Here is a 22,433-nt window from a genome sequence, read left to right on the forward strand (position 1 = left end):
TTTTTAACCCCCTTTTTTACAAAAAGAGCATTACTAAGTTCTTTACAGTGTATTCGACTTGTCTGAGTCTTTCCAAAGCTTAGCTGAGGCAGCTTTCCCCCAAGGAACAAAACCACCCATCTTTCTGAGCACCATATATCTCAAAATAAGTAACATTTCAGTATTTCTGCATTTCCCTGTAAGGACTGTGTGGCTCAATGGGAGATAAACAATAGAAAAGTACCGAACTACTCATCATAACAAGTGCCAATAATGTTTTCCATGTTATCATTAATCACTCCAGTTATCATGGCTACACTTTTTCAGAGACTCCTCCCACAATATTCAATCTCTTCTAGCATATCTGAGGGTAGAAAAACAAGGAAAAGCAGGAGGCTTGAGAATAATGGAAGTTGGTACCAGCAACAATTCACTAAATGATGATTTGTGAACTGTTTTCCCCACCATCTTCCTACCATAAAAACCTAACTCAAAACAGCTGGAGAAATTAAAAAAAAAAACCACCATAATAAAATGACACCTTCTGACCTGGCTCTGTCTTTAGCAAAGCTGTGTGATGTCAGGCTGTGGCTCCCAACTGCATGTTTTCTTTCACTAACAGAAGAACAGACAGTTATGCTGCAATGAACCAATAATAGCTTATTTAAAAATTCAAAATCCACAGGCTAATAATATTCACAATGCTTTAAAAAGTACACACATCATTAAAAGACAGTTGTTGAGAATAAACACACATGAAGTCATTTTTTTTTAAATGAAAAAAACCCAAAACAAACAAGTTGTGCAAAGTCTACTACAGTAACACTGCTGGCTATGAAGATGTCTTTACTACACACCCAACATGAGCAAACTTGAGAGACGGGTGAATTGCAGAGGGATTCAAGCACCAGCAACCCCTTCCAAAAATATCTGACTTCAGGATCAGAACAGACTATTCATTCCCCATCAAAGCAACATCAAATTACAAGGGGGCACAAATTCCCACCATGTTTGTGGGGTAATTCTGACAGAAACATCCTTCTACTGTTTTCTTTCTACCAAGAGCCAATTTACAAGAACAATTCTTGGAAACATAAACCAGCCTATTAACCTTTACTCTACATCACCAAGTGGTTGAGCTTTGTGTGTTTTGTTTTTTACTGTGAGATTGGATTATCCTTCTTTTTTGCACACCACCTCCCCCTTCTCTCCCCCAGAAATCAAACATTAATCCTTTTGATTAAGAGATTAAATTGACGTTGGGGAAAAAAAAAGAGGTTAATTTATAGGCTTCTACTCAGATGCAATAAACAAACTACATTTTCAAAATAATAAATACTAGTAGAAACCTTTATTAGATAGTTAGAAAACTCTGCCACAGACTGGTAGGTAGCTTGCTTGTTTTTAAAACAGAGTATTCATGGTGGAATCTGCAAGTGTATTTATGGCCACTAAACCACATTGTCAATGGAACAATCACTATGTTGTTACAGACTTTGAAGTTCTGATATTGGAGTAATATTTTGGACAATGTTTCCTTGCATTACAAGGATCATATTTTTTCAAGATTAAAAAAGACTGATCATCCAGGAAGCTCTATCTAGGTGATATCAAGGAAACCCCAATAAAACAAGAATCAAAAATTTTAAGCATAAAACACACATATAAAGCATGGCTTGTTTTTACAACCATAATGTTTTTTCTATGAGTAATATCAGTGACCAAGAATTATTCCTGTCAAAGATGGAATTTTGATAGCCCCACACCTTTTCTCTCCTGAGGTTATCCTACCTTCAGATTACTTACTTATTTGCTTGAAGATCAAAAAAGCTTCTGTAGGTAAGGTCTGCTTTAGGTCATGTTACCAATACCACACAATGTCAACTATTTTGAACAAGAGAGATACTAAAATCAATTATTGCCAAATGAGAACACAAATGCTTGAAATTGTTCCTCTATCTTTTAAAAATTGAGATACTAAGTGATTCCATGAAACACCACACACTAGCAGTGGTCCCTAACTGATAATTAACAGATAGCCAGAGAAGTAAAAGGTCTTAGTGAGCTACACCCAGGTGTAGGTTTTTCTGTCATTCAACCTTCATATGCCAGAGAGTGACAGATGTAGAAACAAATGGGAAGAAAACACTCAGTTCTGACCCAACAGTGCTTTCAGTTGTCTCTTCCACACACACACACACACACACACACACACACACACACACACACACACACACACACACACACACACACACCGACCACCCAAAACACGTGAACTCCGCTTTTCACCAGGAATTAGGCAACAAGGTACCAAAAAAATGTTTTGGTGTGTAAGTGCTCAGCCTTTGTGCCACTCGTAGGGAATATTGGCTCCCATACAGTACTAAGATTCACAAGCTTACTGCTATTTTAAACTTGCAGGTGTTACATTTCTTATACTTGTAGGTCTGAGAGAAATAACATTGCTCCAGCCTAAGCGTACCCGGGACAAGATCCCAGCAAGAACTCCTAGTATAGTCTAAACATCATCTCTAGAACATGAAGTACCTTTTTTACCCAATCCGTACACAGCTTTTGATACGACCCTTAAATACCAGTTTACTTGTTTTCTTAAGAATGCCTAAAAAGGTGAGTTATTTTCAAAATTAGTATAAAGTTAAAAGAAAATCAAACTAGCTACAATCTATTTAACTCAAGCACAGCACCGCCAGAAGTTTCATACACACTATTTGGTGTTTCATGTTGTTTTTCCTCTCACTCTTTAAGGCAGTGGTTTCCACAGGTCAGTTCAGAGAATATAACAAAGCATGGTCCATGGCAATTCATGTTGCAACTCCATTTTTAATTTGGGGGACTACTCCCCAAGCATTAGTGGTTTTGTTCAGGGCTCCAGAGTTCAGAGGTTGAGTTGACAGGCTCTGTTCTGGCACAGAATACAGCTGGCACATTTTACATCAGGACCTCCTTCTCAATGATGAGATGGTTCAAATTGTTCTTTTTCTTGTTGTGAATTAGCCTATTATTCAAAGGTCATCAAGTTGGCAGGAACCTGAAAAGAAAAACGTAAGTGATAGCAGATTGTAATTTGGGTGGTAGCCATTTACATGGCACTGTTTCACAGACTGGCCACCTTGTTCTGTCTCAAAAAAAGGGGAGGAGGAAAGCAACCATCATTCAGCAGTACAAATACACTTGGAGCTGTAGAAAACTGAGGTAAAACCAAAACTGCTGCATTTTTTATAATTTTATCATATGGCTGCAGAACTTACTAATTTTGATGACATTCAAGATTTAAGTTGTCAGCAAAACAACCTTAACATGACAAATCTCAGCACCAAACTACACAAGCAGAACCTTCAAACTTGGGTCCCAGCAAGAGAATTCCTGGCACACAGGCCAGTGATTGATGTAGGTCTTACAGTACTTTTAAGACTAAATTAAAGAAAAATAGCCACTAACTCCTGCCTGGACTTTTCCCGCAGGAAACCTGAATGCCTGCTGCAGACATCACTCCCTTTCACAAAGATTAAAACTAGTTTGCATTACATTCATTTATATTCTCATTTTCTCCCCATCAGGTTTTTTTTTTAAAGCAACATCTCTTGTTAACTCAGGCTACTGAAGAGCCACCATACTCCTGATGACTGTTTTGGTGAGATTTGAAACAAGCATTTCTTGCTTTACATTGACCTTTAGATGCAAAAATTATCAACTGGGCTAAAATTCCACCATTAAAAACAATATCTATTAAAATATTTCCCAATGTTATTCAGCTGGGTAGGTGTCTTTGCTTTATCAAAACCACTTTTAAATACCCAATAGACATTCACACAAGCAAACAAGATCTCCTATTTTAAACAGTACCATAAGGCATCTCTCCAGGGGAAGCACTGCTCAGGAATCAAACTATAATCAAGAGAAATGTTTTTATGGGATTTGTTTTTTATTTTTCCTCATTTGGTAAACCAACCTCTGCAAGCCAATGCTTGTGTGAAACCCTGCTTCTTCTATGGGAGCAACTCTGCTGCAAGAACCTGTATAGTATAGCTACACAATATGCCAAAATACATACAAGAAATGATGGTAGCAGGGATTTCAGCCTTTTAGGGGTAGTGTTTTATTCACTAATCCTCCCCACCTTTTTTTCTTTTAAAATCTTCCATGCTTATCTTTACTTTGCTGTCATATTTTCCACAGGAGACCCCACCAAGATCCTTAAAGCCCTCTGCTCTTGCACAAACTAGGGGCTGAATGCTTTCAACAAGTTTGTATTAAATAGTATTGTTAACCCTTCCTGAAGAGAAGCTGTCCTCAGAGGGCAGTTCTAGGCTTCCCTGGAAATCACCACTTTTTTGCAAACTCTCTGCCACTATTTGCTACTGTTCCCACATTCTCCAGCCAGGAGCACAATTCCATCTCCTTTGCACCATCTCAAATACTTTCAAGGGAGTTTCTGCAATCCTCCTTACTGCTTAGATTTCTCTCAGAAGCAGAACTGAACAAGAAAGCACAAAAGGATTAGGAAAGGTCCTTTTGTTTCCCCTTCAAACTCAGTAGGACTTTTGCTCTATGAACTCCATAAATAAATGTGCAAAGGAAAAAGAAGGTTTCAGGAATGGTAACTTAAAGGATTTTACTGATGAAAAAGCTCAGAAAAATTTATATGGGAACAGAGTTTCATAGGGGTTAGAACAGTCTTATCTTCCTTTTTGGTTCATGGAAAATTCTACTTTTGCTTAAAGTCTGCCACTGTACCCAGGACTAAATTATTTTTTAATACATTTTAGAAATACATATAAAAACAGAAAACATGCATGCCCAAGAGTTATCTGGAATTGATATTGAATGCTATGCTTAACAGCTTTTTACATAACTAAAATAGACTTTTTAAATATGGGCAATGACAAAAATACAGCCCCTCAGACAGATGTATTGGAGCTATTCCTTCCATTTATCCAATTGCTTTACATTAGCTTCAAGACAGCCTCAAATCTTTTGTCATTATTACAGAAGCTCTGAGGATTTCTTTGCTAGACACCCACAAAAGCCAAGGGAAATCAGTGAGCATGTGAAACACACCTACAGACTGCTCGGAGTAGACTGTCCCTCACACAAAGCAATCAGTTACAGCTCAGAAGATCACTTCTGAGCTCTTAACAGCTAATATTCCTTTTCAACATCTTGCTCTCACCTGTTGTCTGTTGCTTTGGCAGGCAGCACTCAGGTGTTTAAACCAGAGCATTGCATTCATCCTGTTTCCAGCTTGAAATTTATATGAATTTCCTAAGTAACAAAGAAAAAAATTATAAAGAAATACAAACAATCATAGAATCATAAAATGGTTTGGGTTGGAAGTGACCTTTGAGATCACCTAGTTCCAATGCCTCTGCCTCCCCCCACCAGACCAGGTTGCTCCAAGCCCTATCCCATCTGGCCTTGAACACTTCCAAGGATGGGGCATCCACAACCTCCCTGGGCAATCTGTTTCAGTGTTTAACCACCCTCACAATAACACATTTCTTCCCAATGTCTAACCTGAACCTCCCCTCTTCCAGTTTAAAACAATTAGTGTCCTATAACTCCATGTCCTTGTAAAAAGTCCTGCCCCAGCTTTCCTGCAGCCCCTTTGAGCATGGGAAGGCCACTATAAGGTCTCCCTGGAGCCTTCTTTTCTCCAAGCTGAACAACCCCAACACTATATATTTAAATCCTACTCATACTCTAAGTCTATATTAAAGCATTATGAAAAGATTTAATAGCAGAAGGTTCATATAACTTCACACTTTGTCTGGCATAGGTGCAGCTTAATTGTTTGACCTAGTGCAAGAGAAGTTTCAGCTTGCCTGTATCCTTGCCAACACTCTAGATTTCAGCTAACACCACTGTCAGCTAGGAAAGAACAAAACATTTCTCAGAACCATACAACAAAAGTGGTTTTGCTCATTGTCATTATTGTAATTTGTTTATATTTTTTAATGAAGTGCAAAACAGCACTGAAATGCACTCAAGAAAGCAACATTTGAAAGCTGTTCCTGAACATACTGATCCATTTCAGACTAGCATTTTCAGTGCTGGAGTTATACAGTGCTTCCTGGGGTTCAGAAAGGCCAAGGATTGCAAAACCATTTCAGGTTGCTGTTGCTGAGTTTAAGCTGACAAGCATTCATAATTTACCCTGCATACCAGTGATGCCAGAATAGAGGCTTGGAAATAAAAAACGTAGTAAGATTTGAAGTAGACAAAGTCATAAAGAATATTAAGCTCCTCTATCAGAAATTCCAATGATGCTTCCAACATAGTCTGAAGTGCTATGCAAAAGGAACAATTTCTTCACAGTTTAAACCAAAACCAGGGGTAAGGGCAGTCAAGGCTCTTCTGCAATACAGTAAAGATCTCTTAGCTTTGGTTTGATTGCTTTTGGTTTGCCTTTTTGTTTGTTTGCTTGTTTCTTCCTGGTACTAGCACTACATTTGAAGAGATGGTTTAGTATGGGGATGGAGTAGTTACAGTTTGGAGAGTTCTTAGAAATTCATGAAGACTAAGGCTTCTCCACAGACAATTTTAGCATTCTAAAGGCAAACATGTCATACTGGAGAGCAGCTGAATAAGTGAAAGGTAACATCCTTCCAATTTAATGCAGCTGCTTCTGAATAACTCAGCAAAGCATACGTTTGTTCTGGGAATCACTGTACTCTTGGTGCTAGCACTGCTTACCCTTCTCAGAATCAGTCAATAAGAAGAGATCTGGATGCTCAGGGTCATCTGCCATCATCACCATCCAGCCCACCACTGACACATTCTTACTCGGTGTGGATTTGAACTGAAAATACAAATAGATACATAAACTAAAGGAAAACAAAGAGCTTCAGCCAGACTGACTGCACAGAACAAGTATTCAAAAGGGCAGCTGTTCTCAGTGACAATGCTAAAGACAGACAATAACTTCAAAGGAAGCATAGCATACCATAAAATGAAGGAAGGTTATTAATTTTATATGGAAATAGTGAAAACAAAGCTGATCACAAGGAAAGACATTTCAAACAAATTAAAAGGAATATCACTATCAATGTCTCAACAGACTTCTACAGTGTATGAATACAACAGCATTCATCAATGCATTATTGCACATATGTATGTATACTGTAGATCAAAAAAAGTGCATTAACAAATGCAAAGCTAATCCCTCCACTGTTAACAGGCAGAAGAATTAAACTTGTCTACATCATAATTATTCAAAGCTAACATGCATTCATTATTATAATAGCTTCTAATTCCACATAACATGAGGCCTGTGGATAAGGTAGCACAACAGTGTAATTAAATATTATGACCTGATGAATGAAGTGGATCAAAGGTGCAGATTCAATAAGCAAATGTGCAGAACACAGTGTGTTCATTTATCAACAAGATGTTCAAAATTATGGGGTTTTCCTGTTCAAGGTGATACTCACACAATGACATGTAACTTAGGTCTCTTCTAAGCACAACACTTGTCTCTGCTACACTAGCCCTTCTTCACCTGACAGTTTCTTGATCCCATGATTCTTTTTCTTCTCTGTTGAGCATTATTTTCTACTTCTCAGGCTTCTACTCTCAGTTCCAGGCTACTTTTGCCCACCAAATCCCACTCCTTTCCAAACCATAAGCTTTCTTCTCCCTTGTGTCTTTGCTTATCTATTGGTAGACCCTCACAATTCACCTTTCATTACTTGGTCATGCAGTCCAATTCACTCCCCAACACAGAATTAACTCAGTTTCTCTCAAGTTTTGAATTGCCAGATCTCCTCTTCCCACATTGATGGATCTAACACACTTTTGTCATCAATCCTAGCAGTCTCACCCTCTTTACCTCACTTCTCTGCCCAGAAGGTCTCTATTCTAACCACTTTATTAGCACAGTAATTTTGACCTACTAACCTTATTAGAAATAACACTAAAAAAGTCTTGGGAACATTTCATGTCAAATTTATTTGCTGTTCTATAATACTCTTATTCTTCATACTAATGCAGCACAGTAGATCTACAAGGTTAGGCATCAAATGTCTTTTGTCTCATTTTAAAAACACTGCATTACCATTACAAATCCAGATCTCTGGTTCAGCAACAGGGAGCATTACAGCTAATAGATTTAATGGTATCAGAAGCAAAGTAAGAGCTTTTAAGAATGTTCTCTAGATGGAAATACAATTACTTTATAAATAAAATGACAGTGCAAGTCTAAGGTCAGTTATTCTAGTCTATGACACAGATTAACTGCTAAATCTGAATGTCCAGGTAGATTTCTAATCTATGCCACGGATTAACTGCAGAACATGCATGTCTGTCTGTCTGGGGCTTGTGCAACAGACTACATTTAAAATAGAGTAGAGCTTAAAATGAACAAATGTTAGACCCATATTTGAAACAAAAAGTATTTGAACTAAGTTAAGAGTCCAGCCTCTCTATATCTTACAGACTTCTGAATGCATTATCTGTGTACTGCCCTCTTTATGTCACCACAGTTACATTTGCAGGAACAATTCAATCCTGAGTTCCTACCAGTCATGTTCAGCTAACATTTGTGTCACATTAGTGGAAATATAAAAGCTGGGAAACTTTGAAGGGATGCTTGCACAGATAGCTTAAGTGATGATGACAACTCTCAGGAAAGACCTGCCTGCCAAACTTCAAAATGGATGCCCTTTTTATGATATTACTATGGATAAAACTGTGGGAAAAGATCATTCCTCATAAAATCCACAGAACCACATATACTGAAGTAACTACTGCCTTTGGGAAGTGGGCAGATTTGGTAGAACCTCATAAGAAGAGGAAATAAATTTTAAAACTCTGTCAGATAACATTTCATTATAGTGAGGGTGGGACAATGTAACTTCTTTCTAAATAGAAATTAACATTTCTTTGAAGATTCCAGTAAGTAATGAAAAACGTTAAGGAATTCTATCTGAAAGAAGGAATAAAGACAGGAAAGGGATTAAAATAAGAATACAGCTGATGAGTTCTAGAAAAAAACCCAAAACTTATATATTCAGGACTTGCTATGGACTCACGGAAGAAATTGTCTCGATAAATAAGATGACATAACTCACACTTAAAGGGGACTTCCAAGTAGCCCTACAAAGCATTTTCAGAGGTGGAAATTTAGGTCACCAAGTGGTTTTTATCCATTACAGAATGAAAATGTATCTCTTGAACTGCACTCATTTCTAGGGTTCCATGAAACAGCACATTTGCACTTCCCTATATTACCTTATAAATAACAGACAGTAGGTATACAATACATGAAATCACCATGCAAAACTGCTAGAGCTCCCTTGTTTTCTTCTCATTTTATTCAAAACAATTAGTTAACCATGGTACTTCTCCAAACTGTAAAAAAACTCCACACAAGGAAAGTGTTTCCTGCCAGCATCAATCCATCATCACTTGAAACACGTCAGTTTTCCAGCCCTGTGCACGGCTGGATTTGTATTCCATGTTTACATAGTCCCCCAGGGCAGCTCATTCTCCACTGATGCACAGAGCCTTGCTACCAGCAAGTCTGCTTTGTTAACATGAAGGGAATGAAAGCTTTATTGTAATTTAATGTTCCTGGTTCCTCTTAGCTTTTATTTTTATACAGGCCACTGGAATGACACTCTTATTATACACATAGAAAACTACACAGCTCCAGCACGAGGCTTCAAATGAATTTTTGTTGTTGTGAGCTCAAAGGCATTTATACTTAAATCTTTGAATCAAAACCTCCTAATTAATCTGTGAACAGACTCTTCCCTCCAACCTTCTGGCACATACACATCTCGTCCTCCATATCTCCTGTTGAGATTTTAAAGCTTTCTAATATTAAAATAATTTTCTCAGTGGCTGAACATACCTCCAAGGATGACAACTTTCTTTATCAGCATATTTCAAAGAAAGTGCCTGAGAAACAACTACTAAATTTTCTGGAGTACCAATAAATGGCTTTAATTCAGAATATAACATGCAATGGAAGGCTTGGAATGAAGAAGGGTTCACACTCCAGCATGAAGCCTCAAAAAGTCTCTGTTGCTCTTCCAAGTACCTACAAACATGGAAAAATCTCTCTTGCATGCTATGTTGTTACAGAATTGGCAAGATTCTTCCAGACAATCACTATAAACAGTTTTTTATGGGTTTATTCACACTTCTCAGGGTGAATAATTTCATTAAAGACTATATTTAAGTTGGCTATTGTCCTTTTAAGTTACTATTGTCCTTTCTAAAGGTGTACAAGTGCAATAGTTTTTATCACAGAAGATTGTTTGTAGGTACCACTTCAAATAAAATTTTACACATTCTCCACACATTCCTCTCAAATTCTCCTGTGCTGCATCTCTGGCCTCTGAAGTTCACATGCTCATTATAGACAATTTTCTATTACTACAGTAATAACTGAAACCTGTTCAATATTTAAAATACAAAGCTCACTACATTTATAATCTGTCTTAGTAGATGCAACACAAGAAATTAAGTCCCATCCAGGTATCCTATTCCTTTGGACTGGGTTCACATCTAGAATACACACAAAATTGGAGGCACTCTTTTTTTCATAACATGCATGAGAAAAAGAGTAGGCTTTCCCATGTTTAAAATGAGGGAATTTCTTGCCCTTTTTGCTGAATTTCACTGGGATTTTTATGAGGTAATTTTCCAAAGAGGTTGGCTACTATAAGCCTGGAAGAACTTCTGAGTATCAGAGCATTCCAGGTCCTCAGTCTCAACTGCCTGAAGCAACAGCAGCAGCAGAATGGTCAACTGCCTGTAGTCAAGACACACTTACCATGAGATCTCTAGCCAGGAAACTTTAAATAGCAGACTAACTTTTTCATTGCCAGTGTTCCTTTCCATGACACAGAGGCCTTGAGAAAGGAAGCTGAAAAGACACATGTTTACATGGCTCCAGAAGATGCCTGGACTAGTTTACTTAGGTAAATCTCAAGTGTATCTGTCTTTGAAAAAGAAATCTGTTTTTATCAATTTAATCTGGCCAGTAACAAAACAAAACATAGATCTAGCTTCAGATGTCTTTAATTTGCAGAATGGGCCTCTTGGGAATATCACTGGCCAGTATTTGTGCAGTGAACATACACTCATGCACTACCTATCTATCTACAGCTGGTTGACCATCTACAGTTTATTCTCTCTTGATTAACTTGGTTTCAAAAAATGCAACCCAACATAGAATCACAGAATCTTAGGGGTTGGAAGGGACCTCGAAAGATCATCTAGTCCAACCCCCCCCTGCCAGAGCAGGGTCACCTAGAGTACATCACACAGGAACGCATCCAGGTGGGTTTGAATGTCTCCAGTGAAGGAGACTCCACAACCTCCCTGGGCAGCCTGGCCCAGGGCTCTGGCACTCTCACAGTAAAAAAAATTTTTTGGATATTCACCTTCACAGACTCCCAAACAAAAGCTGAGGCTTTGCACAATAACCTTGTAATGAAATGGAGGGAAATCTAAGCCATCAATACCTAGGCTAGAAGTGCAACACGGGTAGACTAGCTGAGGGGGAGGGAAATCTAAGCCATCAATACCTAGAAGTGCAACACGGGTAGACTAGCTGAGGAAAGTTACTGACCACCTATTATTAGGCTGTTTTATGAACTGCAACCTTTCTCCCAACCTCAAGCTCCCACAGCAGTTACCAGGTTATCTTCCACCTTAATTTCAGCACAAAAATTATACTGTGTTACCATAACCTTTGGAACAGAAGTATGTGTGCATTCACTGTGAACCCCTACTGTAAATAAAAGATGATCCAAACCGTAGCTAATAGGTATTACATTATGTCAACCATGACTGCACCTGGAAAACCAAACCAGAGACCTGAGCTTCACAACATGCTTTGCATGCACAAACAGAACAAAATATGTTCACTGCCCTGAATAGCTAAAAGACATCAGCTACGTACAGACAAATCCAAGGTTGTGCTGGATAGTTCAGTCCAACTCCATAGAGCCAGCTGTTAAAATAAATCTGCCCTAGCAGTCATTGCTTGTTACTATCACTCCTCCATCTCCCTTTCCTGGGAATTGTGTTGCTCAAGCTCTGCTCAGCAAGCCTTGGTGCTGGCAGGCTTCTGATGGGTACTCCTGCCAGCATTATCAAGATCTCCTAGCCTTTATCTGCAAACTACCTTACTGGTTTGCTGGCACGTGTTTTTGTGTTTATTTGCCCAAGGATAAGGCAACAAGACACATTTTGGCTTCTTAAGCGCTAGTCTCTGTTCACTAGTAGTTTAGTTGTTGTAGGTATCACAACACATCAGTTACTTGGGGAATATTAAAAGTCAGTTCAACAGATTCAGAACATTCTTTTTGAAAGAGCATTCTAAATGGATACGACTGGATTTCAAGACAAAAGTAAAGGCTTTTGCAGTAACAGACTCAAGGGGATCAGATGCCAGACTTGAATGTTTACATTTGTTACCTTTTTACTTCATTTACTATTCCTAAAGGACAAGACCCTTTAAATGTTTGAAACTGTCATTCAGAACGAAATGTATAAACAGACAACATAAAAATTCAATATACATAACTGCCAAAGAATAATATTGCCAGCTCTGCAATTTTTCCCAGTTCTCTAAACTTCTATGTTATTTACATTATTTTAAAATACTTATACATAATACTGAAAAAGATTCTGATTGAATAGGTACAAGTATGGCAAATCTTTCATCATTCAGTACTTTGAGAGACAATGGACAAGAAAGATTTAAAAAATGCATAATCTATTCTTAAAAGAAAACAAAATGCAATTCTGGCATAAAGCCTAAAGGCATCACATCAGTAACAGGAAACCAAAGTCTGACATAACAAAAAAAATTCTTGTCCATTTCTCAATGTTTCCAGAAAAAAACAAGAAACAAACTGTGATGTGATGCCAGCTCATGTACTTTGGTGGTTCTTACTTTTGCTTTAATATCTTACATTTTTGGTTGTAAGAGTTACAAGTCAGTTCCTTCCAACTATCTTTACTTTTAATGAGACAGGCTCCTTGCATAAGGTTTTCATAGATACTAAAGACAAATGCATGCAAATACACTACTTGAAGACAGCCAAGAGACAGGATGCTTGGCTAAGAAGCCTCTGGGCTGGGCTAGTGTTGCCTTAACTGGCAAGACAAATTAAGTAAGATCAGTTTTGATTTCAGGTAAGCAATCAAAGCTATTAGGGGTGGGGCAGACAGGTGATGGCAAAGAAACTATGCAAATATTCCTACATGTAATTAGCTATTATTAAACTACTTTGAGTATTAGTATACTGCTTCCTAATGAACTACTTTCAATAAAAGTGGACAATACTTATTTTTTTTGGTAGATTAAGATAAGCTTACACCCAAACTCTGCACACAGAAAATTCAAGTATCTAGGAACTTAATAATTAGGAATCTTAAGGTTCAAATCTCTACCCTCTGAATATAAAAGTTAGGGCAAGAAAGAAGTATTTTGTACCAAAAAGAAATAAGATAGTCCCCTTAGAAAGACTCTAAAAGTACATTTCAGTTTGTAGCATTACATAAGCTTTACACAACACAAATGTGTTTCAGTGACAGTTGTCATAAATTAAATTGAAACACTAGCCAAGGCAACTATAAGTAATGACTCTGAGTAGTGAATGAACTCAGAAAAAGTTCCAAGTATCTCAAATTTTACCCAGTTTCTCAACAGAAACCCTGGCAGCATCATCTTCCATTATAATTAACCAGTGAAAATAGGAATTACTCACCTCATAACACCACTGGAAGCTCTCCAGAAAACCCTTTTACTACTTCCCCACTTAAGCAAAGTATTTTTAGCTTTTCAAATAAAGCTGCAGCAAATAAAAGGAAAGCCAGCACCATGTGATATGCTAGCTCTCTGCTTCCCACATGAAGTGTCCTGTACTCCACTGTAGTTAACAAATTAGTGGATTAAACAGAAAAAGAGAGTATTCTAATTTTACCACATATATGAAATCAATCCACATCAATGCTTGTTTGGATTTTAAGTAGCAACAAACCATTGCAAGACTCAGAGATTATCAAAAGATAGGACTTCTACCTCAGAAAAGCAGACAGATTTCATGACCATAGTTCCATCTTGTATAGACCAATAAATTCAAAGAGACTCATGGCATATGCAAAGCAGATGTTCTTGGTATAGTATAGAAATGTGCACGGTATTTCCATTAGGGCATATCTATATGAGGTGACTGACTGGGAGACAGGATTGAACTGACTAGAAATTCTGCAAGTTCTAAACTACTGTGTTTACATCAGGAAATCACATTTTGATTTTGGCAGATGATACTGGAATACACTGCTTTTACATACATGTTTTCTCTCTGTAGCCTTCAGAGATTTTGCAGCGTAGTAGAAGAGCTGGGTCCCACACAGTGCTACCCAGTATTTTGTCCAAGATGCTACCTAGAGGGAAAAAAAAGTGCAACAGATAAATGCTTCATTATGTTGAGCTGTAAAATAGCAGGTATCATCCTGAGAGAACATAACATTAATAACTGCCCAGAGAAACCATCAGCCACGTTTCCAAAGCTGCTGTATTTGGTTTCTTGTGTAGGCCTATGAATGCATTAAAAATTAGAAAGTGCAGAAAGAATATGTGCTCTTCCTCACTAATCTGATCAAAATTTTCTGCACCTCAATCTACGCTTTCTGCCACCCTTACTGAGCTCTTCATTGAGTTAGTGTCCAATTGTTCCTTACATTTTACACACTGCCACAAGTTATCCCCCATTGTGAAGAATATTTTAATTTATAATTCATAATTAAAGGGTTATTATCTACTGAAAAATAGGACCCACCTGCTGTTCAGAAAGACAGAACATGCTCCTGTATTTTAAAGTTATCTGTAATTCTAAGAAATTTCATGTAGCACTATCCTTCTCTTCTACTCTTGAGATTATGGGTATAGCTTTATAAAACTGAATAAATCCACCAAATAGAAGAATGCAAATGCTACCAGTGACCCTAAACCTTAATCACCAAGGATGAAGAGGAGAGATCTCAGACACTCAAATTAGTTGTACAAGGCCGTTTTATCATAACTGGGTAAAGGAAGCAGGTGAGAGTATGAACTAAGAATATCTTACTGTAGGTTTTTTGCCTTCTTTCAACAATGTCTTCCTCCTGAGGACACCTTGAATAGTAACTGCTCCTGGATACAAATGAACAGCCAAATCTTCAGATTCTAGAGAGCTGAAAGGAGCACGTGAAGACTTGAATGAACAAAAAATATTCTGAAAGTAGTTTTCCATTACCACAAACTACTGCAAACATCTGTAATTTAATTTAGAAATGTCAACTTCTTATTTATTGGACATCATTGTGGAAAAAGACTTTGGCTGTTATAAGGAATTGCTATTGTGGAATTAACACTCACAAGCAAAAGTGATCAGAAAAATTAATTAGCCGAGCAGGTAATCCTTAATTTAAAAAATTAAAACTCAAGACACAAGTGAAATACAATTAATTTTAAGAAGCAAATGTTTAAACTACATTCCTACTGTTGGTGTGTGTTAAAACCTCTTTTTCAGCCCTTGCAAAAAAGATTATTTCTTTTTTGTTAGAAATACTGGAATCATTAGCACGTCAAGAACAAAGCATAGCTGAAACATGCACAATCTTGAAAACATCTGAAAGCAAGAAGAGTGGGGAGGAGCAACAATACAGAGTAGAACCCTGAACCACAGCTTTAAGGTGTTTCAATGCATCTGGTACTTTATTAATCAGCTACTCTATGTAGGATCTGAGAGCAATAGGCCAAAACAAATGCCAGGTACAGCACTGTGAAAAGAAAATTTAGTGTTATGAAACCAGGAAGGTGACTGGCTTACAAAACATTCTCAATCAGAAAAATGACAACAGAAAGCATTGCAGTAACTGTCAATCAGAGCACGTAACTAAATTACTGAACCCAGCAGCTTTCTAGAAAAGCCAAGAAATTGAATGGCACCTGAAACTTACTTTGAAGTAAGCCAGGATTTGCTATTTCATCCAACCTAACCTTCATGAACATTCAAAGTAAGTTGGAAATGAGGATGATGATATGGAGACAGTTTTGGACATGAATGGATGTGAACATGAGTTTAATTCAGTGAGACAATGCTTGCTTCTTGACTTATAAAAAGATAATAGCTAATGGTCATCTCTTTCCCCACTGCAGTGCCACAAAGCTGGAGACAATTTGTATGTAAATTAATCAGAACAATCTGTTATATTACTGTGTCAGCTTGCAAATAATACATATGACAAATTTGGGCCTATTTTAATGCATTACTCATTTTAGTCATATTTCTTATTTCAGGGAAGAGGGGAAAATAAAGAACTGCCAGCAAAGAAAATATCTGGAGTGCCACCCATTAGCACAAGAAGCAGCTTCCTTGTCCACATGAGAACTATCAACACAGCTACAACGTTAAAAAGCTACCTTTGGTAAAACATCTTTAAGCCTTGATACAAAGCTCTAATGGTTCAGAATTTGGATTTGTAGACCAGAATGAACAAAAGCCCTTATGGTGACACAGATCAAGTTACAGAGGAGGAAAGAAAAAGGTGTCTACCTTTGTTTTGACACACAAGTTAGAAAGATAATATCAGAAAACACCCACTCAGTTATTAAACCAAACCAAATCACCAACACCAGAGGGAAAGTTTGACACCTCTGTGTGCAGTGGGGATTGTACCTGCTGGCCTTCATGTGGCCTCGATAGCCATTTCGTGACACTCTTGTCCCCGGCCCGAGAGAATGGTACAACCTGTTCCTGTTGGATTCCATTATAAATTGTACGTATTACATACACTTTTATTCACACAAACAGCACGACTGCTAAAACAGCACAGTATTTCTTTTGTGTGTGTATCACAAAGCCACTTCTACGTAAGAAACAAAGGATAATTTTATTTGGAAAAATGCATGCAGGGGTGGATCCCACGGGCTTTTATTTCATCAGACATTCTCTGTCAGTATTCATAATACTGAAGTGGTTTATGGGCACTGAAGAACAATCCATTTTGAGAGCAAAGTCTGCATTTAGTTCTCAGAGATTAAATCAATGCGTAGGAACCACATTAATAAAACTGTTATGTCTTTAAATTCTGATGGTAGATGTTGCTACCAGAAAATTATTCAACTTCTGTGAGTATGAGCACACATACAAGCTGTTGGGCTGAAAGGAGTCAAAGGCACTATCAAAATATGACACTACTTTAAAAAACTGGTGTATTAACACTGAAGTAAGCTGAACAACATTTCAATTCTCCAGTTCATATAAGCTTCACACTTCACACATAAGCTTCATATTTTAGAATCCTTAACCAGATCTATACTGTTAGCCATAGCCAGGACTTGTGTTCTAGATCTGCCTTTTGAATACTGTTTTGCTTCACTGAACCTTTTTTTCTGGCTCAGATCCCTTGGTTGACTGAATTCTACTTAATTCTACAGAAGCACATACACAATGTCAATGTCCTCACCTCCTATTTTTACCCATTTTTGCTAGTTGCTTGTATTATCCTGAAAGACTGATAATCAGCTCTAGCTCTGCAGAAACAGGCAGTTAAGATCATGCAAATTTTACAGGCAAAATCATAGCATAAATCTCTTTTGTGCTTAAAAACAATTACTTTAGTTCCCATCCCCTCTACATTTTCCAGTTACAAACAACAGGAAGGCCAGGAAAACCAAGAATATTTTATACAATTCCTTCTGTTACTTATGGAATCTGTGTGTGTAGTATCCAATTACTTCCTGTTAAGCATATTATGCAGATTTAAGCCCCTCTACCCAAAGATGCAGTTCCTAAATCACTGGGGGATATTGAATTCCCACTTGCACTGGAAGTATCCCAATTTTGCCAGTAGCTCTTAATTCTAGATAACTAATGCTTCTCCCTCCCTTAAAAACTCTTCTAAAATGGAACCCCACTGTACAAGACCAGAACTAAAGTGATGCCCTCTCTACTTATCTTAAATATTAACATTTACATTTCAGTGTATTACCTATCACATTTCAAAACATGCTTCACCATCTTATAAATCAAGGAACATACACAAGGTTGTTGTATATCTCTAGGAATTTCACACTGTGTTTGGAATGCCTGTAAGGAACCCAAACCCTCTCCCTGGAAGCAAAAGAACTTGCCCTCAGAGGGGTTCAACTTCAAATGGAGTTCCCAAAGAGCTCTCTCAGGAAAGTACTGAAGACAAGTGGGATTCAGAGGATGAATCTTCTGACATAGTTGTTTGACATGGAGCAAGCCCTGTAACTGGGGGAGTCTGGGCCAGACAGTTCTCATTATGACAGGATGAAAAACCTCTGCTTTGTCCCAGAGTTCCACACAATCCTGCAGAGTGTTACCATTGTCGAAAACATGAGTTTAAGCCTTGAGATTTTACTCAAATCTTTAAGTTTCTACTTAAGGGAAAAGCACTTAGTTTATAACTCTTTCTAAGGTTTTCCCATGTAACATTTTGGCTTTGAGAAATCATCTGAACTTGATTAATTATGTCATGCAACAGGGAAGGACAAGCCAAAAGAAAACCTTCTGAATGTTGCAGGCTGAATCACAGAGAACATGCAAGTTACAGATGTTCTTTCTGACCCAATTGTCTTTCTGGGCCCACATGCAATGTTCTTATTTAATATCTAATGGAATTGTAAAGGCTTCTCCTTATGTATGTAATCATATTTATATGATGTTATCATATTTATAGTGCAAGATATCAAAAAGTTCACCTTTGGCACTGAGGTATTTTCAAAGATGTCTTCCAAAAAACAACACAGAACTTAAACTGCTTCAGTGAACTGAAGCAGAATATAAGGTTTGTTGCAATAGTTTCCAACCATAAAGTTCTTAGACAAAAATTTCTACCAAATACATCTTTATAGCGTGTTATAAAAAGCCATCCATGGCAATTCTGAAAATTTCTACCAAATACATCTTTATAGTGTGTTATAAAAAGCCATCCATGGCAATTCTGAAGCTGAATTACCTGAAACTGAGTTATGGAAGCAACTATGCACTGTATGGCACATCTTACTGGGCTGTGGAGGATGAAATTTCCATCTTTTACTATATTAAACTAGAGCTGTTAATCTTTCTCCTCATTCTCAAATACAAACATGGGAAAGGACTGAAGTGGTCATTCTCACCTGAGCATCTGCAGGTCTTTCAATAAGGAGAAAGATTTAATTCTGAACCACAAAATCAGACCTGAGCAAGGGGCATTACTGTGCTTTCCCATAGTGTATGGGCAAGTAACAACAAACTGAATAGCAGATGGGAGAGACAAAACAGATGACAATCACAAGAACAAAGGAATGAAGAATGGGTGATATGTCTTGGGGAAAGTAAAAATGCAGGGCAGGTCACATGAATAACATACACAGGATATGTAAATACATAAAACAGAAAAATCACTTGGGGTTTAATGGTACCCTGGCTGAATTAATTAAAAGGATGTGTGAGATGACTCAATGTCCAATCAGACAAAAGCCCTATTAACTACTGGTGAGCAGAAGCTACTTCTCTGCTGCTTTAACAGATCCAGTGAACTTAATACAGTTCATTAATACTCTTACCTATAGATCACTAAAAGAAAGCATCATTTTCAGGACTGAGAGATTGTAAGTAGCAATGTCTGAACAGAGAACTAGAGTTTGAGTGGCACTTTTTCTTACCTTTCAAATGCTGGCCAGGAAGTCTCTTCACTGAGTTCAGAACCATCACTGCTACCTTGAAAAAGGTAAGAAAGAATGACAGTTAATTTCATTATCTACAACCCAACTACTTCAATTATGTCTGTTTCTCCTCAGAATAGTTATGGTTAAGCATATAAAATACTACACCAAAATACTACAATGAAAATACTTTGTGATTTGCTTCAAGAGTTTAACATAAACTGAAGCAGACGTTTGAAAGGACTGGGTTTAAAGGAGACTCAGGGAAAGGCTTTGTCAAAAATTTAAAGAACATCCTAAATGTGAATTTGTCTGATCAACGCAACATAAATTTAAAAAGAAGTCAGTTATTTAAATAATTCCTTATGAAATAATAAATGGTCGTGACAAAACAGTGCAACTTCACAATAGTACAAACTCATGGCTCAATCTCCAACATATTAGAAGGCATTGCTGATTTCCGAAGTCTTAAACAACTTGTTAATGCTATCTTCCACTTATTATCAGGTCACAACATTCTGTCTTGCTTTCTGTTCTTCAAAGTAATCTAAATATTACTGCAAGTATTTTATTTTAAACACTAAAAGTAGAGGAAAACCAAAATCCAAATATCTGATGCATTGACTAATGGCAGCTTCACAAATAACATACTAACTTTACAATCAGTTAATCCTATCAGCCTGAAAATTAGTATTTAAATTAGTATTTAAATACAGTCAAAAGGTATTGTTACCTGTAACGGTCCTAACAATTAGTGAATATATAGGAGTATACAAAACTGTTAACAGAACTCAGTAACTTCAGTACTATGATATTCAGGTTGTTCTCCAGGAAGCTTTTAACCTTTCAGACCAGACCAGCTTCCTATGCCAGGTCCCATCCTTGCCGTCCATCTATACACAACATCTCTAACAGGATTTTTTTAGATTCTAAAAAACTCTGGAAGATTTTTTTTTGCACAACAAAAATTCTGAGACTAAAAAACCATTTCCCTGAAAAGCAAAAGAATATACATTACATCCCTCTCTCCAGAACAAAACAGAGGTGAAAGAGACTGTTTTTAACTTACTAAAAGCTAGATGCCTAGCCAAATTCTGTGCAAACATTAGGTGTACTATTTGACTATCACCTCAACTGGAAACATTTCATTCATTCAGTACTTTAAAAATATATCACCTTCTTAAATTCTTCTCAAGTATGTACTCAATATTTGAGATTTTCCAACAACCTCAAGCAGCTCTTCAGGTTAAACTGAATAACAAATCTTAGGTAGTATAAATCCTTTCTATTAAGTGATGTTCTACACAAGTTTTGGTTTTATGTAAGAAGCCACTTGACACAAACCACTATCTTCCTAGTTTTCTTTATTGCTAATAAAATTAAAACTTCTTGTACAAGATTTAAAAAAAATTAATCAGAGTTGTGTTTATTTTTGCTATGGAATAGGAAGGCTTTTTCCTATCTCAGGAATAACAGCAATTAGCAACATGTTTTTATTTTTGCCAACTCTGATGATGATTACCTGAGAAGTTTCAGGATTGTTTACCCACAGCTCCAGCACTGCAGCTGAATACAGAGATGAATTTTTGGATTGCATTTGTAGATGTGCACATACATCACCACAGCCACACAGCCAGTGGTAGGCTAGGCTCCCAGTTATGCCATAGGGAATTCCTAAACCATTGCACACCTTATTTCCCCCTGGTCAGGGTATCTACTCATTGCTAAAGGTCTGAGGATACTGAATGCTTAACACAGGCTTCCTTTATCCAGAAGTTAGTCCCCCAAAGTTAAACAGGTGTTAATATAAACAAACCAACCCCAAAGAGTTTAAGAACTATTCAGCCTAAAAATTCTTTCCCCTTCTCAAATCTGCAACTGACACTCTCTTGGCTCTAGTTACATAGTGTTTCCAGAGCTCTAGTCACTATAGTTGGTGACCAAGCTTGAAATTCTAATGTGAAAACATAAAAAAAATTAAGTCTGGAGACCTGAACATCAATTGCTGTAGCACAGTACAGCCCAGCTAACATCACAGAGAGGGACTCTATGCCCTAAAAGTTATGTTCTGCCTTCTTGAGTCTATGACCTTATTGAAAAAACTGTGTGCATTTGATCTAATTCACTACCATTTAACTATAGTACAATAAAGTAGAAACAGGTCAGCTTTGGCTTGCTAGTTCATCAAATAAGAATGGTGTAAAGACTGGCAAATGACTGTCAGTCATAGGCTGCTGAAAAATCAACACAAACATCTAATACCATCATTGGTAATGAGTTTCATAATGAAAAGCCAACCACAACAATTAACCAATTGGATAAAGATGGGGCAGAAATAGGGGTTTTGTACAGCTGCATTAATCACACAAAAAACCCAGAGTATATGTCCAGTACCAAACAGAACTAATAAGGATGAGGAAAGAAATGAGGTACTAAAACTCCTGCATATCCCTCGGCTTCGCAAATCCAGACATCTTCATGTGCATTTTTAATCTAAAGTATTTCACAGCTCTTAAATTTACCCTATCACTAAAGAAGTAGTTCACAGAAGCAAAATGGGGTACCCACATTCAGGGCAAGAGACATCTATATACTCATTTAAATGGAATATTAAAAAAAACCCCATGTTTCTTCTGCCTGAAACTCTACCCAAACTTTGATCTTCTGACGCAGGCTGCTGATGACTCAGAGTTCTAAACACCCAAAAGGGTGAAGGCATCAACAAACACTGGCTGTATAGAGTTCTTCCCTA

The 22,433-nt window shown here is 37.3% G+C and overlaps 1 protein-coding gene across 2 annotated transcripts in view; it reads right to left on the reverse strand.

Moving 5' to 3' along the window:
- Nucleotides 1–2,266: 2,266 nt before the first annotated feature.
- RALGPS2 (Ral GEF with PH domain and SH3 binding motif 2) overlaps nt 2,267–22,433 on the reverse strand; it is a 79,100-nt gene continuing 58,933 nt past the window's right edge. The window contains exons 13-19 of one of the 2 annotated variants that reach the window (XM_009994640.1): nt 19,682–19,736; nt 16,686–16,763; nt 15,093–15,198; nt 14,317–14,409; nt 6,694–6,799; nt 5,171–5,262; nt 2,267–3,028 (exon numbers count right to left, since the gene is read on the reverse strand). In XM_009994640.1, coding sequence (XP_009992942.1) covers nt 2,999–3,028; nt 5,171–5,262; nt 6,694–6,799; nt 14,317–14,409; nt 15,093–15,198; nt 16,686–16,763; nt 19,682–19,736 — 560 coding nt within the window. In that variant the 3' untranslated portion in view covers nt 2,267–2,998. The remainder of the gene's footprint in view (nt 3,029–5,170; nt 5,263–6,693; nt 6,800–14,316; nt 14,410–15,092; nt 15,199–16,685; nt 16,764–19,681; nt 19,737–22,433) is intronic. The other variant, XM_009994641.1, reaches the window with a different exon arrangement.

This window comes from Chaetura pelagica, unplaced genomic scaffold, assembly GCF_000747805.2.
Source record: "Chaetura pelagica isolate M959 unplaced genomic scaffold, ChaPel_1.0 scaffold363, whole genome shotgun sequence".
Taxonomy (NCBI): Eukaryota; Metazoa; Chordata; class Aves; order Apodiformes; family Apodidae; genus Chaetura; species Chaetura pelagica.